This window comes from Stigmatopora nigra, chromosome 1, assembly GCF_051989575.1.
Source record: "Stigmatopora nigra isolate UIUO_SnigA chromosome 1, RoL_Snig_1.1, whole genome shotgun sequence".
Lineage (NCBI taxonomy): Eukaryota > Metazoa > Chordata > Actinopteri > Syngnathiformes > Syngnathidae > Stigmatopora > Stigmatopora nigra.
Window position 1 is genome coordinate 11,077,420 of NC_135508.1, and position 26,965 is coordinate 11,104,384.

At 38.9% G+C, this 26,965-nt stretch overlaps 3 protein-coding genes across 3 annotated transcripts; 1 reads left to right on the plus strand and 2 right to left on the minus strand.

The window, feature by feature from the left end:
* Positions 1-141: 141 nt before the first annotated feature.
* On the plus strand, positions 142-20,105 carry clcnk (chloride channel K). The gene is made up of 22 exons (XM_077739120.1): positions 142-344; positions 7,991-8,176; positions 11,249-11,370; positions 11,459-11,614; positions 11,808-11,939; positions 12,192-12,320; positions 12,591-12,730; positions 12,813-12,890; positions 13,248-13,320; positions 13,796-13,921; positions 14,812-14,896; positions 15,102-15,203; positions 16,063-16,147; positions 16,587-16,733; positions 17,167-17,236; positions 17,755-17,853; positions 18,214-18,430; positions 18,575-18,708; positions 19,209-19,282; positions 19,579-19,659; positions 19,761-19,847; positions 19,912-20,105. Exons 4-22 carry the CDS (start codon positions 11,464-11,466, stop codon positions 19,948-19,950), a joined length of 2,049 nt encoding a protein of 682 aa, XP_077595246.1. The 5' UTR covers positions 142-344; positions 7,991-8,176; positions 11,249-11,370; positions 11,459-11,463; the 3' UTR covers positions 19,951-20,105.
* On the minus strand, positions 4,712-8,378 carry hspb7 (heat shock protein family, member 7 (cardiovascular)). The gene is made up of 3 exons (XM_077738998.1): positions 8,041-8,378; positions 5,788-5,912; positions 4,712-4,943 (listed from the first exon to the last, which is right to left on the minus strand). Exons 1-3 carry the CDS (start codon positions 8,201-8,203, stop codon positions 4,764-4,766), a joined length of 468 nt encoding a protein of 155 aa, XP_077595124.1. The 5' UTR covers positions 8,204-8,378; the 3' UTR covers positions 4,712-4,763.
* A 218-nt stretch (positions 20,106-20,323) lies between the features above and the next one.
* On the minus strand, positions 20,324-25,072 carry fam131c (family with sequence similarity 131 member C). Its single transcript, XM_077724554.1, has 6 exons — positions 24,819-25,072; positions 23,766-23,821; positions 23,104-23,188; positions 22,312-22,548; positions 22,071-22,160; positions 20,324-21,156 (listed from the first exon to the last, which is right to left on the minus strand). The coding sequence occupies exons 1-6, from the start codon at positions 24,847-24,849 to the stop codon at positions 20,888-20,890; spliced, it is 768 nt and encodes a 255-aa protein (XP_077580680.1). The 5' UTR covers positions 24,850-25,072; the 3' UTR covers positions 20,324-20,887.
* Positions 25,073-26,965: the final 1,893 nt, after the last annotated feature.

Genomic DNA, 26,965 nt, shown 5'->3' on the forward strand with positions numbered 1-26,965 from the left:
ACAGCTCTACTGTATTATTTAAACAGTATCATAGTCATACTTTACGACCCAAGGGCCAGAAGTGGCCCATTAGAGCAGACCTGAGCAATTAATTCCACAAAGGGCTGCATTGGGTGCAGGTTTTTGTTCCAACACAAAAGATGAAACCTTTCCACCAATCTGTATCTTAGAAGTGCAATCAGTGGATTGCAGTCAGGTGCTTCTTGTTTCATCAGAAATCTAATTAGTTCTGTCTGTGCTGGATCGCTCGGAACAAAAACCTGCACCCACAGTGGCTCTCGAGGACCAGATTGCCCGGGTCTGCACTAGAGGGTCCGATCCGACCCGCAGGGTTGTTATTTCTGGCAAGTACTTTGCAGCTCATTCATACTATACATAAGGAATCAAATGCTTGGGGTGCATGGGTGCTGTGAAAGCGGGAATTTTGTCAATAGTGTGATTGGGAGCACACTATAGTCACATTCAATCTTTCGTGGTCTTCTCCGAAAACGGCACTGTTAAAAGCAGCTAACATGTTAACTAGGAAACTTAAAGTACCCCGAAATCAACAGAAAGTACAATGTAAATGCCCACAAATCAGCAGAAAGAGACCAACCAACAGGGGCAGCCCTGAAAATCCCCCCAAATTGATAGGAACTAATCTAAAGTTTACAATAAGTGTCCTGTAAGTACCCTAAAGTGACAAAGAAGTGATGCAAAATTAACTAATGGCTTGTCATTGACTGAGATAGATGTTGAATTCAATAAATCTTATCTTTTAGAGCCATTGACTTTTGTTTAATTGCCCCTCCCATTCAAAATAGATTGGACGTCTAGAACTGTCATTGGTAGTCAGTAAATTAACATTTTTCGCCAAAAACAATGTTTCGGTTGGGTAAATTGGCGACTCTACTTGCGTCTTAAGTTACAAACTCACTTCTGGAACTAATTAATGTTGTAAGTATTGGTACCAGAGGTACTTGATTACATTAATCAAAGATCCTTGAATAAAATTGATATTTGGAAGGCTTTATCCATATTTGCATTCATACTACACAGTGATATTGAAGTGTTTCCCAATTAATTAATATTCTATTGAGAAATTTGGTGGTTTTCACACTACTTGTCAAGATAATGAAAAGCACAAGTCAAAATAAGTTTGGGCTAAAACTTGCTTTATTAGGAAAAGCACTCAAGTCTGGATTCAGATAACACTATTTTCAGGTCTTTTAAAACAATGTTTCTTGAGGATAAATATGTCCAACATTGTCAAGATTAGGCAGAAAATGTAACTTTTTTTACAAGGTCATTCAGCCTTATCACCTTGGCTGTCTCCGTCCAAGTGATTGATTGAAATGACAAAGCCTTTAAATGGATTCTTTAGATAAGAAAGCGGAATGTCAATGTTTAAGTATTGAATTCATGTGCAAGAAAGGAGCCTGGGAACTGGGATTTGTCACTTAAAAGTCTGTGGCCCGTCTTTGTCCTTGACTTCCAGCTGGCCAAGTGTCCTCCTCGCCCCCCTCCGACCAATAGAAAGGCCCAAAATAGTCGTGGCATTGTGTGGCAGCTCCAAACGGAGAAAGACATTTTCCATCCATTCTCTCGGCGACGGATTTGTTTTTCTTTCAGACGCTTGATTGAAAAAGAAGGGCAGACCCACGGCCTTGCCGATTATACTCGTTGGTTTAGTTTTATGCAAATCCACGCGTGAGCGCCGGCCGGTGGAGTTTTGCTTGATGTCCCTGTCGTCGGCGGTAATGTGATTATCCTCGCTCTGCAGGCGTTGAATGTGCGCACGTTCGTATCTTGTCATTAAAGAGTGTAAATAACAGGCGCGCATGTGGAGCCGAGAAGGAGGAGGGAGGGCCCCTCGGTGTCGGGGACCCTGGCATCAGATTTTAGATGGAGATTTGAGGCATGCTTAAAGATTTTACACAAGGAGTATTACATTAGCATTCTGCACTCGCATCTCTTCTATATTATCAGGCCTTTTTCCGGATCTTTTCTCTGTGTGGAGCCCAGACGAGGAAGCGGTTCATATGTGACATCTTTCTCCTTCTCCATTTGCTTCCATGTCCTACTGCTCCCTTTTTTTTTCGTGCATTGAAATGAGGGAGGAGGGAAAAAAATGGCAGCACTTTGGAATTTACATCCTGGCTAACTTTAGCTTTAGGTTCTTGACCAGAAAACACATCCTCCAATTTCTGGCTATATTGGTCTTTCTGCTTCTTTCCTCATGGGGATTTTGAACATAATTCCTCTTCCAAAGCTCTGCATTGGTTTAACTTCGAAGACTTTACGCCCTGAATAAAGATGACATGTATTTAAAAGCTTCTTCACAAGTACAGTTCATACTAAAAGTTGCTGGTTTAAAACCTGATCAAATTTTAGGTTGTGGCAAAGCAAAGAAACAACATGTAATTGTTCTAAAAAAAAAAAGTCTTTCATGAATTGACTATTGTACACAACAGTACCACTGAACCAGATTCTTAAGTTATCGGCTTGCATTGACAAGCGATTGACGTTAAAAAACCCAAATATTTTTGCTGACAATGATAGCTAAAGATGTTCAAGCAACCCATACTTTTGTACTAAAGTAGAATTTGCAGAATCCATAACGGTTTTGTTATTAAGCCCAAGGCTTTATGACATATTTCCTACTCTAGTAAAAAAAAAAAAAGCCCGCATCATGATTCCATTTATTTTCACCCGCAGGATGTGCGTCCCTTTCCAAAGTGGCTGGGTTTTCTGTTTCAACTTTTCAGCATCCCACTCTTCATTTCCGCTTGTCTGCATGTGTTGTGGAGGCCATTAATCGCCCCGTGCACAACATGCACCCCAGCAGATAATTACAGTCATTAAGGCAATTAGGGAGCACATGGAGGGGAGATTTCAGTTAGACCCCGAGGCTCCTCCATCAAGAGAACCGAGGTGGTCCCAGTGCACACATAAAAGGAAGGGAGAGGAATGGGATGAATACCCCTTCCTGTCGGTGTCGCCTTCACAGACTTTGCAAGCTTTGTGACCAGAAAGAAGCATGCATTAGCCAGCAAAAGTCCTTCCTTCCCACTCTCACATCCTCCAAAGACTATTTTGGTATATTTAAGCAATTGGGAGGCGGCAGAAAGCGGGTAGCAGACTGTGGTTTCGCAGCATTTAGACATGCACACATATCACCACGCCTTGTCATGTTATGTGAGCCTTGGCCTAATATTATGCTCTCATTGTGTCTGCCACTGTGGGAGTCCTCGCAGATGCGAGCGATAAAGCAAATGAAACAAGTTTCACATGTGCACCAAAGCCGCAGAAAGTCCCTCGGCGAAAAACGGCGTCCGTTCTTCGTCCTCTTCGGGACTTTTCCCAGCGTTGCACCCCGTGTTGTCCTTGGCGCACGTGTGTAAAGAAAATAAGAAGCGAGGCCAGTCAACTAAGAACAAGGAGTTGCTGTTGCAGGTTGTCTTGTAAATGATGTTCAAAACCAAGCTGGCGGTTTCAAGATGAGATCATGTTCGTCTTCACGTCCAAGACAAAGTGTTTAGTCAAATGGTAATGCGGTAGGATTTTTGTCGGAATGTAAAGGGCGGTCAACATCAAACCAGAAAAGACGACTTAGGAACAGACAAATTTTGCTTTCCTTTTTCTTTTTTTTTCTTTTTATAAATGGCCACATCGTTTGGTGTGGAAACCAGTTCTGGTATTGCGCTTGTTTAAGATGTTTTGATGTGCTGTTTAGTGGAGATTAATAATGAAAATAATGAAATACACAAAGGAGAATTCTGATTTTGCGTATAAATATTTTGCGCCCTGTGATTGGCAACCATTGCAGGGTTGCCGATTCCCCATAGTTAGCCTGGATATGCTTCAGAGGCCTCATGAGGAAAGAATGAATGAATGCTTATAAATAATTTCTGACAAACACACAAAGACTGAGACCGAGAATAGTTTTTCAACATTTAAGTTTTTCTAATTTGTTTAGCCTTGGTGAAAACCGCTCATATAATGCACTTTTTATATATAAATGGATTAATAGAACTGGATTAAGACTCTTGAATATTCAGGTTTTTTAAAGTTTATTTGACCTTTTTGTAAATATTTTTAGATTTTACAAAATGAGTTTTGAACTAAAACACAGAAAAAAATGATTAAAAAATTACAATTATTGATTAAAAAGGGGAAAATCAGGAAATTTACTATACTATATATTTTTTCTCTTTTTAATGACAGACAAAACAATGGCGGCTACTAATGAAGAACGAATCATAAATGAATAAAAAATTCATAATTGTAGAATCAACTTTTGCTTCAGACAACATAATATCAATACTACAGAGTTCCCCTTGAACAACAACATCATTGGACTTTTAACTATGTGAGTTTGCTTTTCTTTCTATCAATTGAATTCACTAGTACACAAAATACAACTGTGAACGGCTAACTGCAGATATGCTGACAGCCCACAAGAGGTCAGCCTGGTTCCAAGTAGTATTTATCATAAATGTCAGTGATTTGTTAATCCATTAAAATAGGTGGAGCTTAATTTACATCATATTTGCTTCATTATCATAATATAATTGTGCAGGATATTACAGCTAAGATGCAGATAGAAAGGATTAATTCTATTTCTCAAAGACACCATGTTTAAATTTAGCTCTTTGAGAATTTTCAATGACACAGATATACATATTGTGTAAATGACAAAAAAAAAACACAAGTTCATTAGACACGTATTATAACATGACATGCATTCATTTCAAAAGCACAGCATTTGTATTGATCCTTGTCTAAATTTTAATTTCTGTGCGGAAGGTCTGTGCATGCTCATGTTTGGCTGGATGTCTCCGTGCCCGGACCGTTAGAGTCCCTTCTGTGCCCAGAGATGACGTCACAGTGGTGGGGTCAACATCCTCAGGTAGTTGACACTTGTGGGTGAAGGTGTTCATCACAGAACCATCCTTGGCCAACTGTCAGTCAGGGAAAAGAACAGTTGGAATGACCCATGTAGTATATTCAAAAGCACAAAGACAGTATCAAAGACAGGTTTTGACATATTTTATGTTTAGAGAAAGGGAAAGACTGTGGGAATGCTGAATTTGCTATACTGTAAATTACTCATTTGTGGGAAAAAAGAAAAGAAACGTAAGCGAGGGGTGTCAAACCAGGTCTTCATTCCAACTGAACAAGAGAATGCATTTTGATTAAAGCCACTGCTGCTACTTACTTTAGAAGACACCTCATTGTTGGCACTCGATCACTTTGAATACAGACCAGGACACACTGTGGCCCTCCGCTGAATCGGTTTGAGAATCCCGGAATTTCTACCACTACTTGACTATTGTATTGGGAGGGCTGGAGTGATCACATATTATTTAGTCAGTTGTAAAAACTCAGATGTCTTGGTTGGAGTCTGAGTTCAATTCAGATCAGTCAATCTTTGTATTTGCATGAGTTGTGTGTCAGCTGCGCAAATAGTAGGATGCTATCCTAGTGAGATGCCGTAATCTGCTGTTGTTTGTCTGAGCTGCTTTCCATTTTTTAACAGTTGCCAATAGTCTAAATCTTACAATACCACATAGTGTGGCAATATATTATTTCAAACTCACTTCCAAAAAGAGCATTGTGACCGATTAGCCATAAATTTGCGCTGAATCACTAACACTTTTAAGGGCGCAACTATAGTAGTTGGTATGTTGGAAGCAAAGCCAGCTTTTCTTTGTGTTATATCAGAACCATTTATAATAATGTGAAAAGTGTTTCTGCAGGTAGCATGTGAAAACAAAAAGTCAAACCATAACATTTTCTTTGTACCTTTTCCGCACGGACTTCAATTTGACTGTTGGATGTAGTGACGATGACATCTTCAGGGGAGAAGTCTCGAACGTCCACAGTGAACTGGTACGAATCCCCAAGTGCTTTAATCTTCCCACTTCCGCCTACAAATATTCAATGATGAACTAACATTAGTCGAACATTTTTCCCCCAATGCGATAAACACCAATTGTTCCAAAATTTTTGTGGACTCTTGCGCATGTCTAACACTGAAAAGGTCCAATATTTATGATTATTTTGATTTTATAGAGGAACATCTGAACATGGCTTCTAAAAAGTAACAATCAATCGCAACCAATACTTATGTAAACATATCTATTCATTAACATTTTAACGTGTGAATCTTGCAAGCTCATGTGCAAGCAATAGGAAAGCAATTTGCATTTCCTATTACAGTGGCTTTATTGTTGGTGCCGCTCCTTCTCTACCTTAGGGGAGGAATAATGGAAGGTTGACTCATGTTTGATGAGAGAATGTAGCAGACCCACCAGGTAGTTTCCACTAATTAACTAAACTGAATGGAGAACAAGTCTTTATCTCTTCTTTCTCCAATCTTTTTATGATGTTAGGTTTTGTTTCCATGGTAATTTTTTTTCTTTTGGCTGGACTAGCGTCGCTAGAAGGCCCAGTTTTTGATCTTTGGGGCCGTATTGCCAAAAAGGCAAAGATGCTCCCAGTGACAGTGTTAGGTGTAGCTCAAACATGGTTGGATCCAAATGCAGGGAAGCAGGCAATGGAGGAGTGGAATGGATTGCTCTTATAAAAACTGTAATTAGTTCAGGCAGGGTCTTTAGAAAATAACATGGTCTTAGAAAGACTAACAAACACACAGGGTTTAAATAGACAGACAAGGGATGATTATCAATCACGAGCAGTTGGTGACGAGAGGAAGGGAACCCCGGAGGGAAACAAGGCGAAAAGTAAACACACCCAAAACCCTAACAAGAAATGACAGACAAGTAAGCACTCCGCAATTGTCAACCAGAAATATAATATTACAGGAGTCTTAATATCAGATGAGGCACGTACGTCATATAGTCGAATCGCTGTAGTTTGGGTACCCCTTAACCTAAAGTCTCGCTGTACTATGCAATAGTTATAAAACGTAGATGAGTCAAGTAGGCATATGCTAGCCATGACGTAGTGTGAATGAAGGCAGCTGTTTGGTAGTCTGGTATTGTGAGCTCAAATTTAACACCACACGGGGACACGCAAAGTGGAGTATGTTTGACTGGCTGTCAGCAGTGTGACTTAAGACCAAATGGTTGCTAGGTAACCAATGTACACAGTTGGTGTTATGCAATATACCTAACCTTTGTTATGTTGAATCAAATCTGATATCACGCATGCTTTTACTTGCTGATGTGCATGGGTGTGAGTGCATCTTAGTACACTGACTGTACCCATTCCTGTGCAGCTTCTAATCTACGTTTTGCACACATTGTTATGGAGTCACTCTCAAAGTTGTTCTGTATTGTTCTTCCTTAGAATAAAATGAAAGCTTTGTAGTCTAATGATGTGCTATGAGCATAGCCACATGTGAAAAGTCAGTTAGCAGCTGTATTTGCCCTGAAGATGCACTGAGTTGGGGGGAAGCAGATACATTCACATGGTAATTTTGCTAGTCTGGGAAGGCTCACTCTTTTCCATTTCCTTGCTTAGTCTGTGATGCAAGTCTTAGCAAATAAATATGATTCAATAATTGGGGCCTTATTATCCAGTCAAAGGTCCTCTTCAAATTCTGTCTTAAGTGTTTGTGGGCTCAACAAATCAACATTTTTGGCATTCATGTTAATCCTAGTGAAAACTACCGTAAGTGGCTGATTCACAGCACTTGATTTTATATGTTTGTATTTTGAAATGCAAGATATATTTCCACTTATGCTAAATCCCCTGAACATATATTTAAAATCGGCATGTATGAATGTAGATGGTGGAAGAATCTCGGAAAGGTGGTTTAAATTACTACTGCTTATTGAGGGAGGAGTCTTGACCAATTCTATGCACATCTCTTTAATATAAAAGTACTGTGGAATAAAGTGGTCTGTTTCCTTTTCATAAAGTATATTGCAACATTTTTTAGAGACTTGAGTTTTGGGATTGATTTTGGAATGGATTAAATTTGTATCTCAGACTACTAAACAACTGACTATGCAATTATCTTTGTCTTTTCTCCCATTAGTCATCATTACCAGTCATCACGACAAATGCTATGGATTGCCTTTGACTTACGAGAAAAGCCCAAGCTGTCGCTCGCGGGCCTCATGAAGGGGCCAAAGTCCTCGGAAAACATCCCGTGACTCTTCTCCATGTATGGATTACTGGAGGACGACGAGGACGACGTCTGATGGAAACTCCGCTCCGATCGGTAAGCAGAAGAATTGCTCGCACTCATGGATGGCTGAGGGAAGCCTAAGGAATGGAAAAGTTTGAAGACCTTGCTCCTTGTCAGAGGACAGGAACTTCTATCTCCACGTCACAATGTCTTTGATTTGTGTGTGTTTTATTTTTTATCCTGTTTCCCAAGTCAATTTTAATTTGTGTGAGACGAGGTCAATGTGTCCTCTTATATTGTCCCTCTGAAGGGGCCACTCCCCCTCATCGAGTATGTCCCTTATAAGCAGTGTTGGGCTTTGAGCAGACAGGAGGTTTGGTTTGCACGTGTGTGATAATGATCTATTTTTATCAGCACACACATAGAATGACGGGAAGAAGCCACGCTTGGAAAGGTTCATGCAGACCCTCTGTAAGCGTGTTTGTATGTGTGGGTATGAACAGTTGCCATTAATGCCTCACCATCCTTGAAATAGATGCAATCTCTTGTGCTAGCTGCGCTCACTCACCCGACGACAATGCTGTTCAAAACGTGGCCCGCTAGTCAATTATGTTGCCCGCGCAACCTGACCTGCATGTCACCCACTTTCTATTCCAATTATCATTGCATACAATCTAATTGCATATGATGGAATTGATACTCAAGTTAGAATTCTTACTGTGACTACTATTACTCTTAAAGAAAATGTATTCAAGGACACAATTTTACGAAATGAAAATGTTCAATTATTTTTTCCATAATGTATATATTTTGCAGTCATATTTGAATACATTTTGAATTTAAAGATTTGAATAATATACTGTTCATTTGCCTGGTGATGTAGTGGATCACTCACCTTGTGAGTGTGTATGGGTGTCTGTCTCTGTGTCCTATCACTGATTGGCGACCCGTCTAGGGGGTAGTCTGCCTTTCGCTCGAAGTTAGCTGGGATAGGCTCCAGCAACCTCCGCAAACCTTATGAGTAAGGAAAATGATTGAATGTATTTGTATGTTGTTGATATTGTTTTTTTTTTTTTTTTTTGCTTTTTTGCTGGCGACATCACTTGTTGCTAGGAAGAATTTTGGATCAGCAATGTCATCGCAAACAAGGGGATGACACTACCGAACACCTGGAGAGAGAAGCTAGGAGCGGTAAATCACAACTCTTGTCCATAAAAATAGAATGCAATAGAAAACAGAGCTGTGGTGAATGCAGCCATAGCCTGATCACCCTCATGTTCCTTGTATAAAATAATTTTCAGTAGCGTATTTTCCATAGAGACAAACTAAACTAAGTGGGTTGGAAAATATCTTATCTCTGTGGTAAGTTTGCAAGCCCAACAACGATGGAAAGAATGCCCTGGAAAACAAAGCTGTCAGGAGGTCGGCGACTTGGTGGTGTCATGCATGTCTAATAATATCTGCAACTCATGACGTCTGGCGGAAGACATGCTAAACATTCAAAATAAGTTTTGTGACTTATTATGATGCGTGGGCCTGTAGATTTCCATGAGGAATTGTTATATTGTTACATACATACATCACATGCTAATTAATACCCATTCAGAATAAGAACAGTACAAACATGACAATGAAGGGGAATTTTGATTCTGAATCTTCAATGTTGAACTGTCATCATTCACATTACCCCTTTTTGTTTGGAGTTTTGTGTTTATTATTGTGTTTTTTGAAGTTTTTTTTCTTCTTTGTTACTGTCCTAACCTGAATATGTGAAATCCAGGGACCTTGAGACCATTTGGTAAAAAATGATGAATACTTGGAGCAAAAAAAAACACACTTTCAGTATATGAAATGTCTTTTGGTACATCTTTTGTAATATTTGAATTCAGTGTGCATTGTATTGCTACTGTAGTGGCTCAAGGCCAGCCTCCATTTGTTAACACAGTAATGCAGATAAACTGAAAGGAACGCGGTAAGCAAACAACAACAACAACAACAGCAAAAAAAAAATATAGTCATCAGATGAAAAGAAGATAAAATGGACAGTAAATTATAGCTACTTATAAACTTGGGGTCCAGGTGGGATGTGTGAGATGAAAGCATGAAAAGCATGGGGAATAAACATTGGAGAGCGAATGGGATCTAGTAATCCAGCCTGTCTCAGCAGTGACATCGAATCTCTACTGTGCATTTGTTTGCGTCCATACTAAAGCCACTGCGTCTGTTTCAGCTGCTGTGTGTTACATAATACTGCAGACAGACAAACACAGTCCATCACCATAGATGGTGGAAACATGGAAGGTCATCACATATCACATTGTCATGCTTTTTACTGCATTTGTTTATGTAGGACAGACATTGCACAAAAAACTGATGTTTATTTGAGTGTCATGTAACTAAAAGTTGTATAAATATTAAAAGAACGACGAGGAAACCTTCATGCTAAAGGTTTGTGGTCCAATCGTCGGGACAACTGTATCATTATTAATTAATAGATGTTTTGATTAAGTTCGGTGAGTTCCCGACAACTGCCACTGGGTTCAATCATTATTATTCACAAATACTCCCAACTTGTAATTGCATTTTGTGGATTGTTTTTATGTTAAAATTGTTTTTTTTATACTTTTGTGCACATGTTTGAGTGTGTGTGTGTGTGGGGGGGGGGGTGCTCACAGCTCACACTTCTCCCTTTTTTTTAAATAGCTCAAGTGCTAAATCAAAGTGTGATCGGAAGGTGAAAATGAAATTGTCAAACAGTAACTGCATTCTTGCCTCAAGGCAAGTAAGTGTATGTGTGTGCTTGTTTTGGAGGTCATGAAAGACAAATATGTATACGCAGCCACCAATAAGACTCACTCAGTTCTTGTTCTACTTGTTCTCATCCTCACAAGAGTCGTGTATTTAATTCATTTTTATTCATTCATTTTCTGAAGTGCTTTTTTTTCCTCACTAGGGTCAACGGGGGTGCTGGAGCCTATCCCAGCTGAGGGACATCCTGGATCGGTGGCCAGCTGAGGAGATGGACAACCATTCACGCTCACACTCATACCAAGGGGCAATTTAGAGTCTCCAATCTGCCTACCATGCACTTTTTCATTTAAGCACTCTTGCATATTTATACATTTGATATTTATGTTAAAATTGTTGTTTTTTTTTCTTCCCCAGATGTACACCTGGCAACAAAGAGTTAATCTGAGCAGTTCTCCCAAGTGTGACTGCTCAGTCTTAATAGTCACCACATCTGACCTTCCAAACAGACCATAGGACACCGGCATTGCAACTCTCAGGTCGGTCTTACTTGTTCTTAGTTTTGACTCAAAATGAAATCAACTCCATGTTTACCAAGTACCTTATTTAGCTTGGGCTTTTCCAAAGGCAGTATGAAGATCTTGGATGAGTACCCTCGTCGTGACTGTGACGAAGGCAGCCGCAAGCATGAGAGAATAAATCAATGGCAGACTTTCCATAGTAGGACACTGCTCCCATCTCATCAGTGGAAACCTTACAGAAGCTTCCGTGTGTTTGTCAAAGGTCTGGCATTTTACTCTGCTCATTCTGGACTCCATTAGTCTAACTCAGGCCAGCCCTCGTGCAGCTGACATTTACAGATTTGAGATAATTGACTTCTATAGGCTTCTCTCTCACTGCACGAACACTAGTGTGTGTGCATACCAATTATTTTATCACTTGAACTTCATGTAATTTTCAAATTTTATTCTGATAGGTCGTCTTTTAAAGATAGCATGTTGTCTGGAGAGAGTGTGCGGGTTGGAGTGGTACGTCTACGCTGCTCTTGGGGTCTTTAGTGCAATTCTCAGCTTTTTGATGGACCTATGTGTGGGAAAACTGCTGACAGGTACACAAACATGCATCTCGGATGACTTGACGTGTAAAGTTTAGCCCATTATTGTTGTTGTAGACTATTTTGAAGCTTCGGGAGCATTCTTGGAAGTGTATGACACAAAGGGCAATCCAACTTGTTTTTTTTGTGTTGTATAAATCCTACTAAATAACCGTCAAAGACAGCCAATGTCAAGAAGACATTTTTCACACAGGAACAGTATATATCAAGCATGAGTGTGTGATATCTGCTCTTGTCAATCTGCAGCTCACCAATGGCTTTATAGCCAGCTGGAAGGCAACAATCTGCTGCAGTTCTTGTGCTGGACTCTTTACCCAGCATGCCTCTGTGCCATGTCATCTTCACTCTGCTCTAACATTTGCCCCTTTTCCACAGGTCTGTTTGCCACTTTACAATTTAACCAAGTCACATTTTTAAGCGAATCAAGGTTAAAAACAAAACAAAACAAAAAACCTCAGTATTAAGTTATCTAAGAATATAACACTGCTGCTTCAATTTGTTTTGCATAGCGTGCCTACTTTGATGTTTTGGATCCATTTCAATATCCCTTATCCTTTTCAGGGTTGTGGGGTGCCGCAGCCTATCCCAATGGACTATGGGCGAAACTAAACTGATTCTTTTGTTTATTTATTTATTTCATTTCAGGCTCTGGTATACCAGAAGTGAGAACCATGCTGAGTGGCATACAACTACCACAATACTTGTCTCTTACTAACATGTTCACCAAGTTTTCGGGCCTTATTTGTACACTGGCAGCTGGGAGCACCATTTTTTTAGGGAAACTGGTGAGAGGCTACCTATCTTTTTACATTTGACTTTACACTCATTTTTGTTCACCATTCAAGATGTGTTGTTTTCTCAAAACAGGGCCCATTTGTGCATCTTTGCACCATGGTGGGCAGCTACCTGAGAAATCTGTGCATGCTGCTTCACACCAAGAAGGAGGTACTCTACCCGAGTAATATTTATAGTGTAATATTTAAAACAAACAAACAAAAACATTGATATTTAAATCAGTGTCAGTAAGACTTATTATGCAACAGTTGTTCTATTACCCTGAAGTTGAAAAAAATCAGTTTTTAATGGATTTTCATCTTCAATTGTTTGTTTGTTTACAAATACAAATGTTTCTGGATTGCTGAAACACATTTTGAATGCAAATTTGAGTTTGTTTATGTATTTCTCAAGCTGCTCCACTTTGCGTTGAATTTTTTGCTGTGCCCCAAGGGAAGCATGGCACACACACACATTGTGCAAATTAAACATATTTGGTATATGAATCAACTCATTGTTGTCTGGAAGATGGCAGATAAAGATATGATGGTTGTGGCTTCTGCAGTCGGTGTCGCCAGCTGCTTCGGAGCGCCTGTAAGTGGTGAGTAAAGAATACATTATATCTATGCAGTGGTACCTCTAATTATGAAGGTTTCTACTTAAGAAATATTGTAATGTTACAAAAACCCTCAATGAAAATTTTGGTTCCAAATATGAAAAAAATTCAAGTCTCCCAAATAAATCATTCATTCATTCATTCATTTTCTCAACCGCTTTATCCTTACTACATTTGATCGTAGATTGTCTTCCATCCATATCTGGTCATTAGACACTACATTACCAAACATTTAAAGGCTTTAAATGTCAACAGGGTTACCTTTTCTTTTTCCAAAATAATCAATTTTCTTGCATTCTATCAAATATTATTTCAAGTAAGACCAAACTGTTCTTATTATTGTTACCCAAAATTTTAACGCTCAGATAACAACTATGATATTCCAGCAATTCTATTACGGCTTGCTAGGAATGTTCAATCTCCTTTTTTGTTGTTGTTTTATCTTCTTCTGTCTCTGCAGGCGTGTTTTTCAGCATGGAAGTGATGTCCTCTCATTTTGCCATGCAGAACTATATCCCGTCTTTCTTCTCAGCAGCATGGGGTGCAATGACTTTCCGCTTGCTGTCAGTGTGGTGTGGAGATGAAGGTAAGTTTACTTTAATTGGAATTTTTTATTTTTTTATTCAATTAGTGGCATAGAGAAGAAACTGTGAAGTATGTGTGTGTGTGTGCGTGTTGAAGTGATTTATAAAATAATGCGAGATGTTATTTTTGGAACAGGAATGATTAAATTCATATTTATTTGTCTATCCAGAATAATATAATTAATGAGTTCTTATACTAACAACTAATCCATTTTAAACATGAGGAAAAAACATACAATTTATTTATAGAAATAAAAGGAAAATACATTCCTCTATTAAGGCAAACACATGCAAAAATATTTTTTATTGTTGTTGAAGGGCGTTTGACAACTGACCAAATTTAAAAACACTCGCATGTAAACACTAAACTCAAAATTACCAATTCAAAACAATTTTATACTTATCCTAAGACAAATTTTTGCCCTTTCGTAACCTGAATATTTTGTGTGTAGACACATTTGTAAGTCGACCTATGAATTTTAGTGAAGGATATTTAGCAGACATGTTCTGCATCCTTCTTGCATGCTGTTGCAAGATTTCCTCAAGACACTTTTCACAGCCAGGACCAACTAGAGCCTGAGGTTTATCGCTCCACATCAGTGACAGAACCTTTTCTAATACGCTTCCAGCTTAGTAGCCATAAATCAATACAGTGCAATTCCATAAGCTTTTGAAAAACTATTTATAGACAAGGTGTTGGACCACCATTAGAATGTAGAAACTTGAGAATTTAAATTGTGCATTCTTAATAAGCAAACAGGTTCACATATGCACGCACACCCATGACCTTTGATGCAATGTACCGTCTTTGAGAAAAACCTTCAATTGTAGCTTTCAATAAGAGCTCAGTGAATTTAAATGAGTGAAGATTTGATTTGTTCTGTCCCTGCAGTGACGCTTCAGGTGTTGTTTCAAACCAATTTCCCTACGGCTTTACCTTTCCTTCCGCTGGAGATTCTGCTCTTTGCTCTGCTCGGGTGAGAATCCTCTTCACATCCCATTTTATTTTCATTCTCCCTTGAGATGTCTGACTGATTCATATTCACATTAGGCCATGTGGAAACTCTGAGATGTCGTGTTGTCCTTCCAATTAGCTTCATCATGCTTGCCTATGACTAAGTGTGTGTCCGTTGGATGTTTGCGATGTTTGTGCGTGGGTTTGTGTGCATTTGCTGGAAACAGGCTATTGTGCGGGGCTGTGAGCTGTGTGTACCTCACCTTGCATCGCCTCACCCTGCAGCTCTTCACCAAAACTACCAGCCTCAACAACTGGCTGAAAACCGAGTAAGAGCACCGGCTTAATTGTGCTGACATTAAAGTCACTGGTGATAAGTAGTACAGTGGTGCCCTAATATTTAAGTTGGGCTTCATGAAGTTACAGTGCTCCCTCGGTTATCGCGGTTAATGGGGACCCGGACCACCCGCGATAAGTGAATTTCCGCGAAGTAGGCATTCCCCTTCAAAAATTCTTAATTTGAATTTAATTCCAAAAAAAATAAAAATAATAATAATTTTTTTACCCCCCTGTATACAGTACACCATATAGAATACGGGTAGAGAGAGTGAAATTCATGTTATAACAAAAAAAACTGTAAAATATGTTGTCTCAATGTAATATTTGTATTTTTTTTCCCCAAAAAATCCGCAAAGCTCTGAGTTCGCGGTGGCTGAACCGCAAAGTAGCGAGGGAACACTGTATTTTTACAGCAGATTATAAATACAGGTTAGAAAGTTACAAACGTTTCAAAAGACAATTTAGTAAACCTAAATTGACAATAGCAATAAACGCAAAATAAAATAAATACTACTTACTATTTATTATATCCGATGCAGTGCTCCTATCTCTAGGTGAAGCTCATAAATTAACGCAAAAAACTGATCAGAACTATGACCTGTATCTTGAAAACTCATTAACTCAGGACCCCAGATCAACAATATGAATAATAAAACTGGGTCAAGTGTCATTGGTTTCTTGTCTATCTATACGTGCCTTATGCTGTCCTCTTGTACCCCTTCCTTTAAAAGTGATGGTTATTTAGTCATAATTAATGGAAGCTACTATTTATGGCCCCTTAATAATGTACCATTCTATTACTTTTTACAAACAAGACCAATGAAATGACAGCGATGCTTCTCTGTGCAGGAAAACACTGTATGCAGCTTTAATCAGCTTTTCTTTGGCATTTCTCACCTTCCCTCCATTAATGGGTCAACACATGGCTTCCAAGGTGGGACATTATTAAGCAAACTAATGCTTTCTATGATAAAAGGATAGGGCTGTCAAATGTGTTTCATTGTGGGCCACAACACTGCTATGATTGCCACTAAAGTCAGGTTAAAAGAATTTAAAAAAAACACTAAACATGCACTAACATTTTACTCAGAATTTCACAGCTTTATATCAGCAGTGATAGCTTTTATTTCTTTCCTTCCATTTAAAAAGGTCATTTAAAGCTGCTTATCTATTTTTTAAAAAAGCTGTCATGGCCGGTTTTGTTGTTATTTCTATATAGAACAATATATGTGTATTGGCACAATCAAGGTTTGGGAATTGTCAAAGTGTGCTAATGGATGTCAATGCAGCTTTCATCCACAGAGGTAATATTATTTTTTTTTTTTTTAATGAAATGATAATGAGAGTGTATTTTTCTTTTATATTAAATTCAGTCCACCATGAAGCAGCTGCTCACCTCTTTATTGGACGAAACACCCTGGACGTCACAATCTCACAATGCCTCTGCCAAGATGGGGACAGAATGGGGCTCCTCTGTGAATGGCATCTACCTATCACTGACTGTCTTTCTGCTCATGAAGGTACAAATGAAGGGCGTAATGAAGTGGACTGGAGACCAAATCAGCTCCAATATGTGAGCGAGCGGATGACATTTTCATATGACAATGCATGAGCCGCAGAGAATAATCAGACTAAATTGGCAGTGTCTTCTTAAACTAGGAGCTGAAAGGATTTCTTATCTGTAAAAGAAAACTGGAAATCTCTTGCTGCCTTTGTTTGGTGTTAATTTTGCTCAATATAGGCTTAAAAGCTAACAAATTTATTTTTAGGAATGCTTTTTATCAAACTTCCATGTATTTTCCTCGCTTCTCGTGTGTGTATAATAAGATTTAGCACATTTCTCTCACTATTATTTGTATTAAATTGATGTTGCAGTGTGAGTGCAGATGTGTTGAAGTGCCTTTTGTGAAGTCTGTGATGAGAGTGTCTTGCACTTGACCTGTTGTTTTTCAGTTGTGGATGTCGGCGCTTGCCTGCACTCTGCCTCTGCCGGCGGGGTACTTCATGCCAGTCTTCATTTATGGTGAGTGAGGGTCAGGCAATTGTTTTTTTTATTGAAATACAATGACAATAATTCCTTTTTCAAACATTTTGGGACTAGACTGTAATTTCCAGTGGCTATGTTTTGATAACAAAGTACTGTTTATCCCCACAACAGCCTTTCCCAAATTTATAAACATAATTCTTTTTACTTTTTTCCAAAATGTAATTGAAAAAAAAATCTATGTCTTTAAGGCATGCAAACATGCATGTAAACGGCATCATAATAAACTAGTTGAAGGTATCAAATATTTTTTGGCTTTTGGGCCTCAAGGCTCGTCTCGGCAAAACAGTCAACTTCACTCTTTTTTTAATTCTATATTTTAAACGTGAGAAATGGTAATTTCAAAAAAATATGTGGTGTACTTCCTTAGGAATATAGATCATATGAAGAAAGGGAATTTGTTGATGCAGATGGAATCAATCGTAATTCATTTAGGATGTTTTTTTGGTAAAACGAGCAATGGAATTGAGATCAGTTTTGCTTCACTGTTCTCAAAGGGGCTGCCTTGGGCCGTTTATTTGCTGAGGGAATAGTTCATTTTTCCTCCAGTACACAGGAATGGTCTTCTTTTAACCCTGGCGGATACGCACTTGCAGGTAATACTAAAATAAACAAACAAAATTAGAAATTGCCTGTCCAATGTCGAGCAAGTTGTATATATTATATTCTGAATCTAGCAAAGAGCTTCCGCAATTATTACAGCATTTTAGCATTGTTTAAAAGGAAGAACTAAATTATTTGTTTATTGTGTTCAAGAACCATTGTTAACAATATCAAAGTCAAATATGCTATCTTTTTATACATAAGGAAAAATGTACCAACCCAGTTTATTAGGAACATACAGGTGTAGAATAGTATTAGACAAAATAGCAAAGCTTTAAAATACAACTCTGCTTATAGAACATAGACATCTGATTACATTTTTACATTTGTTTACTGTGTTTTTGGGTGTGTAGGTGCAGCAGCTTTTTCCGGGGCTGTAACACATACTTTATCACCAGCCCTCTTGGCTCTAGAGTTGACTGGTCAATTCGGCCATCTTATTCCTGTCCTTCTCGCCACTCTGCTGGCCAATAGCGTCGCGCGCTCAGGCAGCCGGCCGTCTTTCTATGACGCCGTGTCCATATGCAAGAGGCTGCCTCACCTGCCCTCCCTCATCAAGGCCAGCCCCAGGTACTTTGCTTTCCTGCCGCATCCAAAATACATGCATCCCCGCGACCCTTGTGAGGATAAGTGATTCAGGGAAAAATAAGAATGAATATAGTATAAATGCTTACTTTTTCAATATTAATTCTAGGTATTATTTCCCTTCTCCAGGCTTTGCCACACACAGGTGGGGCATGTTTTGGGAGCGACAAGAGTGCAGTTAGAGAAAACGGCTGGACCAGAGGAGGTTCGACATCTTGTCAACAGCAGCAGCGAGACACAAATCCCTGTTGTGGACTCGAACGGTGGGTAGACAGACATGCATGTGGGGCATAGCTCACCTTGTTTGTATCTGAATTCACAAATTCTTAGTAGTTAAAAATATTCTAATAGGTCCTAAAACCTTTTTTTCACTTTGCACTCCAATAAATATTAATTGACCCGCCGACCAAAATATTTCATTATCATCACTCAAAATTGAAGCAATCTGTAAACAACGAGTGTCTCCACTTCTCATTTGCATAATGTGAACACCTTCATTTTAGGGTCCAATGGTGTGCTGTCAGTAGATTATTTTCAGTGCATTGTGATAGTGCTCGGTTTTTGGTTTGTTTTAATATTACAATTTAAGTAGTATGAGTCCAATTTAAATATGTAATAATCCTCTGAAAGTGTAATATTGGGATTAATCGTGATGGAATCATAACCTGTGAAACGTGATGCAAATTGTATGTGCAGCAATGAGGCAATACGCACTCCTCCAATAACTCTTTTTTACATTATTGTTCACTTATTACCACTGAAGATGTACCAACATTGCTGGGATTTGTTACACGATCAGAGCTGCTGTTTTTCCTTCATCAATGCGATGCTTCCCAGGTAAGAGCGACTCCAAACTTATCAAAACAATGCATTTTGAACTGAATACCCGAAACACACCTTATTTTATCACATTCACTGTGTATACTTGATAATACAAGTTATAAAGGGAGAAGAAAAGAAGTTGCTAAATGAAAAAAAAAGTTATTTATACAGACCTAAAATTTTAAGTTAGTGCCACTTTTAGAAGTTTGACTAATGGAAAACATTTTTCTCATCATTTACTCACCAATCAATTATTCTTCATGAAAAGTTGTAAACAAAGTCTAAATGTAAATATCTTGTTCCTTGTTCAGACAGAGGAGCAACATCTAGAAGACGTGTGCAGAATTCAACCTACTTCTGCTCTCTTGTCTACGTGTAACACTATTCAAGAGGTAGGAAGATCATTAGTATTATTTTTGCCGTTGTTATTGTTAACTTGCGATGAACACTTGAGCAGTTGGGGCACAAATCTTTACGCAAACTACTTTTGCAGACTCTCAGCATCATGAGCCTTATCGAGGGTCAGCCGGTATTTATCATTGACAGAGGAAAACTACAAGGCCAGATCACATGGTTGGAGGTAACACTGGCGTTCACTTGAGTCCATTTGTCCTCTTGCCACATGTTTATCTTTCGTCCTCCAGATGAAGAGAATTTTAGAAGACTTGGCCAAAGAAATCTAGTTCGTTCTGGAGAGAATCATCCAGTTCTAGCGTTTCATTCATCTGCAATTAGTCTGTGCTGATTGAGAATGATGAATAAATTAATTAAATTAAGAAAGATGGGGTTATGTGGGAGAGGAGTTTGCATCTTTGCACCGAACCTGACAATTTCCGCTGCCTGTATATTTTAATGAATATGAATAAACAATGAATACAAAATAATGTCTTCACTCTCCGAACTGTTAGAGCTCAAAAACATCATTAACTGAACTTCTCTCAGGCTGCACTGCTGTTCCAGATCTAAATACTCGCAGACAATTTTGTATGCGTTGTGAGATGGATGAAAAAAAAGAATCAGGTAGTTTATACCAATAATCCACAACGTTTTATCGACTCAAAGCAAAATATAAGATCAAATACAATATATTCAATGTACATTTCATAGAAATGTCCAATTTACAGTAGTTAAACGCATGTTAACATTCACAAATGTTTCTCATGATAGCAATTTAGATTGCAGTTCTTTTCAAATGCTGGTGTTAAACTTTCCGCCTTCAAATCACGATGCAATGCAGTGATGCCTTGAGATATGAATTTAATATTGTCCAACAACACGTTTGTAACACCAAATACACTCATCTCAAATCTGTCCTGATCTAAATGAATGGAATTGCCATTACCCCATTCCAGACTCCCAGTAAAACCATAATTGCCACATATTTTTAATTAGGAAAAAAATAGCACTCTATGGTATTTCTTTATAGTACTTTATATAAAAAAACAGTTTACATAAATAGACAATTTACAGTGTCTAATTTCTAACTGCAACCCCCCCAAAGTCAGCTGGTATAGGCTCCAGCAACCCCCGCAAACCCTTACGAGAATGGGCAATACGGAAGATGAATGAATAGTCATTTGTATCTCAAGGCACCACTCGAGTTGGGCAATAAAAATGACTTTAATTATAAAACACATCATCTTCGGACAGCGAGCTGCTGTCGATGTGTCTCACGGTGGTTTCTGCTCTCACTCCACTGCATTTGTCTTCACTGGGAGAATTCATCTCTAGAAGTCTAATGCCAGTCACGGAGGGTCGGTTGGGGGTGGCCAGGCTGCTGAGCTGGTGGTCACCATACGTCTGAGCGTGGATGTTGTGTTGGTATTGGTACGGACTGACACTTCTGTCATCCAACAGGAAACTAGACAACAGGTGGCTTCTCTGTGTCCCTGGAAAGGAAAGGTGCAAAAGCCAAGTGAAAATATGAAACAAGTCTGCTGCAATCTGTGTGCAACATCTTTCGTTTGTAATTATGTTTCACCAGAATTTCAAGCTCCTAAAACCGTGCCGTCAATCCATTTTGGACCATTTTCCTTTTGCAGCATTTTTTTGGGGTTGCAATGCTTTTACAACCTACCTGTGGATGTTAGGTTTTAGTATTGTTGTTTTTGTGAGTCAAATAAGGCTATAGGGTCTTTACAGCCATGTGTGGTATACAAAATTAGCAGTGGGACTATTTCTATAACCAATTACAATTAGGAGTCACTTTTGAGGGCTCGCTTACTGGTATAAAACGCTTTCATTTTTTCCATCCTGTGGTTGGTCATTCAGAGCTTCCATTGTTGTTTTAGCTTTTTATCATGACTCATCCAGACTCATGAGTTGGATTAGACATTATTTTAACAATTTCCCTAGTGCTAACGTTGAGTTTTGGTGCCCTTATGTATCCTTGAACTTTTTTTTCAGATTTTATGTGCACATACAGCCTCAAAAGACAAAGACAGTTGAGGAAGAGGCTAATTGACAATCTCACAGCGACTGAGACAGATTGATTACATGCAAAAGGCCATTGGTTACTGTGAAAGAAAATATATTTTGGACAATTAAGTTGTCATTTCCCTACTTCCCTGGAAGAATAGGCCCTTCAAACAAAGCAAAAAATGGATGAATATTCCTTAAAATGTCACATCATCATAATTGTAATGTCGTTCTTTCTTTTGAAGAGAAAAATAAGTGCTGACATTTTGAACATCAAGCTTCAAGAAACCAGTTTTGGGGCAGTATTGTAGAATTCAATCACACATTGTCCTGAAAGGAGATCCATTTCAGTAGGAACCCCAACACCATGTGATTGACAACGAACCTTGGAAGCTGGTCGAAGGTTGTTCGAAGCAATCGTCCATCGGCCAAACAGTCATGGCGGCCTCAGCCAAGGCAAACTGCTCTGCTACTCCTGCGCATGAAAACATGACTCCTTTCTCGTGTTTCGTGAGTCGGTCTCCCCGGGAGATAGTATATTGATCTTACTTGTTGCTCGAGAACAAAAATGAGGTCCTTATGGATTTTTGTTTGTCTACTCAATTGAATTCCTTCTTCTGACTCACCAGCAGCAAAGCGCGCTTCCTTGATCTCATCTGTCATTTGGGAGTAAAATTGTTGATCTTCCTCAGGCCCCCAGCTTCGGCTTCCTCGAGCCCAACTTCTGTTCCAGCCAGCTCCCCCTCCTCCCCCGGCCTCGCCACCACCACCTCCCCAGCCCTTCCACTCAATCAGATGAGCCACTCGTCCCTGAGCCATGGCCGTGGGCTTGGTGATGTGCTCTTTTATCGTAGCCACCAGACCTGAATAGCAAATGATACATCTTAAAAGGTTGCTAGAGGAATTAAAGTTTGTGCAAACAGAGGAATGATAGGTCCAATATGTAAAGTTTGGAAATAAAAACGTGAATTTTGCAAATCTGATAATTCCGGTAGGTTTATTGTGTTAGGGAGCTTCAATACATGCACATCATGATTCCCTGTTTTTCTCCATAGTTGTATGTTAGTAATATTCATTGCCTCTATTATCTAGTACGAGCATTTTTTTCCCCGTTCTAATTTCCCTGTCAGCTTTAAAAGGAGCTTTCAGTGAGGAGAAAAACATTGATGACAAAAGGGAGGCAGCTGAGGTGAGACTAATCGAGTAATGCACCGTGATTGAATGTTTGATGATTTATACATCTCTGAATATGAGGTTAGGACTAGTCTTCATATGTGCGCATGCATATGGTAGAAGAGGGAGGAAGGAAATGATATTACTAAGCTCCCATGGTAACTAATATAATTTCCCACCTCACATACTTCACTCGCGGTGAAGTGCAGCTTGTTGTTGCTGTAAATGTAAGCATACATTCTCACCTATCAGAGAGGAAGTGGCCAACTCTCCAATGTTGTAGTGGTCACTTTTTTCCGCTGCACTTCCATTTGATGGAGCCTCTTCGTCCTACATTGGAATAAGACATTTTCTTCAAGCCATTTATTGGGTTTTTTTCCCCCTCACGTAAAACTTAGACTAGTTTAGGCCTTAAGTTGTGCATGGTATATTTAACCATGTAGCCAGACATAACATATTTGATGCATACATTTTTTTCTCCTGAAACTAATGTGTCATATAAACTCCCCAACATGGTACGGTATTAAATTGGACAGTTAGGCTACAATTATGACATTTGTGTAGCACTCTCAATTCCATCCAATTGTGTGATCGATCAAGTTTATATTTAAACTTGTGGTTTTGACACCAAAGTAGCAGTAGTCAATACGCAGAGGGACACGGGATTGATTTCTCTCCCTGCTATTCCATTCTCTTTAACTTGCCTTCAACATGATGGGAATGAAATCAATAGCAAGCAGCGACCAAATCCAATTTCTTTGCTCATACGCATTTTTTTCATTGAGGTCGAACAGTCCAATGCTCTCTGACTTAAAAGTGTCCTACCTGTGGGGAAGGTTACGTTTCTAAATCTTAATTACAACTGACCATTGGGTGGGTGATGTTAAGGGAACGGGGGTTGATTTACCTTGGGGGAGCTTGAAGGATGACCCTCGTGTAGCACTGTCATGGGAAATGGGAGCTCTATGGGTGAAGTACACACAAATACCAGTATTAAATATCTCCCGTATGAGTGTTCATTACTCTCGGCAGAGCTCAGGGAGTTCAAACTGATTTTTTTTCATTGTTCATTTTAGGAGCTAAAGTCCAAGCGAGGCCATTTCTCAAACATTTCTTCATCAGGATCTTCATGACACCTTCATTTATTTAAGCAAGGCTCAGGAATGACAAGAAGAAAATGAAATTACCATTTGTTAAAAGCACTTGGGATTTCCCCGAGACAATTGGCGGTTGCTATGGAGACTGTACAGCAACAGGAGGTGAGTGATACCCTTCTATTTACTTAAGTCACTAGACTAGGAACAAACTCACAAGCATGAACACAATGTAAGAATCAACAGACATAAAAATGAACACCCGCTTGACAATCAAGGAAAACTGTCATTATTCTAGAGCCCTTACTCACACAAATAGACATTCACGTCTGCTATCCTCATTTTCAGAATATACTTTCAGAGTACATCACAGATTGAGACAGAAAATAGTCTTATTAAGGAGGAGATTGAACTCCCATGCAGTGTCAAATCACTTCAACATCTCATTATGGTTTAAATTCTCCAAAGCAGGAAGCCAAGAGTGAGCATTTGCATGTAAACATCCCAGCATGGAATACAAATGATGGATGAGACATGCTTTCAATGGATTAGTCATATGTTGTCCTGATCCCCACAAAGCACAGCCATTCTTTAAGCAGCCAACACAGCAGGTGAGGTTTGATGATTACATTCTGGCGACATACTCATCATTTATTAGATGGTTACAGCTATTGTTGTAGTATTTGCATTAAAGTGTATTTTTAGTGTGTGAAACTAGCTCCTTGCCCTTGGCATGTCAGAAGTGTCAATTACCTGTGAGAATCAACTGATTAGAGCGCAACTTTCCGATTGATTCACTTACACACACGAGCACGCGCTCACGAGCACAAGGATTTACACACACACACATGCGCCTCGTCACTGACCTTTATGACTTTTACAGAGGCAACAACCCATGATGTGTGGTAAGCCTCCAGGCAGTTATCTGGTGCCCATGACGGTTTGAAGATGAGGAGGGAGGGCAGCTGGCTCTCAGGGAAGAAGAGAGAGAGAGAGAAAGAGAGAGAGCGAGAATGTGACTCAGAGAAAATGGGGGTAAAGTATGAATGCATGTTCGGTGACGTCTCTGACAAATCCCCTCCCCTTGACATCTTTGTTCTTCTGCTCTTGCAAGCAAGTGTGAAAAAAAAAAACATCTGTGGAATGTAATCGAATTTGGGGGGAAAATAGTGGAATTTGGGATCTATTTATTTCACAAGAATTATACATTGAACTGTTATCACAACGTACATTCGGCACAGGGTAAACAACACCCCTATCATAATATGTATATGTAAGGATTTAGTTTCCAGGAATAGCTTGTCGGCGACTGGCTTGATCTTGCCTCCTAGTTTACATTCAGAAATGGAATTGAAGTTGTCAAAGTTCATGCCATGATGGACTGTGGAATTCTGATTAGTGATCATTTTGTTCTCTATGGAAAATGAATGAAATAAACATTTTATATACTATACATTGAGGACATATATCAAAACATACATTTTGGTGGAAATAAAATTATCATTCTTGTTGGGTTCAAGTGCGCAATCAGAAATGCATATGAATTTAAAAAAAACATTTAAAATAAACACACAAACCTAGGCTGTGGGCACCCTACACACCACATCACACTGTGTGTTGACTTGTGAGTCTTTTTGGGGACTAGACTTACACTTACATCACTGTTGTCAATAGCACCCTTGAATTTTGTTACCATAGTAACCAAGCATCTCCCCATTTGGCAAAAATTGGAGAATGGATAGGCAGGTGGGTTATACACAGCAGGGCCGTGTTTTGCTATGGGCAATGTGAGCGACAGCCCAGGGCGCAATCTATGTGGGTGCACACAAGAGCCCTCAAAAAATATCTAATGATATTACCAGACTATTGTCCGTCATTTCCAAGTCAAGGCAGTTGCCTGGAACGCGTGCTCCGCGGCAAAGTTCAAGGGTTGTCCGTCCAATGCGCAAAGTTCCCCGAATAAAGCACATATATTTCAATTGTGAATTTAAACGATAAAAATCTAAAGACATAGCAAGACAAATTGTTGCAGAAAATGTGTCCAGTCGTTTTCTCATGAGCTCCCAAACATAGTAATTGCTGGTAGTAAAAAAAAAAAAAAAAAAAACATGGAAAGATTGCGGGTTTTGTCGAGGGAAATCATTCAATGGGATTTGTCGTGAGTCATGAGGACCCCTGCAAGACCCTCATCAAACAGATTTAACCAAGACGCAGCAGAGGCAATAGTCTTTTAATGTGATGAGATTATTTTCAGAATGGATGGAACCTTTCACTCATGCAATTATCAAATCCAAAATTCATTTTCTCTACTGCCTATCATTACAAGGGGGTGCTCAACCAACTAAGAGCGGGAGGCAGGTTAACAGCCAATTGCAGGGCACAAGAAGATGGACATGCATTCATGCTAACACTCGCAATTTGGTGTGTTCAACCAGCCTACCATGCATGGTTTCGGTATGTGGAAGGAAACTGGATTACCCGGAGAAAGCCGAGAACCCTGAGAACTTGCAAACTTCACACAGGAAGGTCAGAACCCACCAGGTATTGAACCCTGGATCTCAGAACTGTAAAGGGATGTGGAAACCACTCTTCACAATGAAGCCTATTATTTATATCTATTTATTTATGTATTTATACATCCATCTTCATTATACCTAGGGCACACCGTGTATGATTTTGGGATGTGGGAGGAAAGTGGAGTACCATTCCTGCTGCCCTGTGGTTGGCTGGGATAGTCTCCAGCATCCCCACGGCTCTTCTGAGGATAAGCAGCATGGAAAATGAATCAAATAATATAATATATGATGTAAATACATTTTTTATATATCATATATATATATATATATATATATATATATATATATATATATATATATATATATATATATATATATATATATATATATATATATATATATATATATATATATATATCATATATATATATATATATATATATATATATATATCATATATATATATATATCATATATATATATATATATATATATAT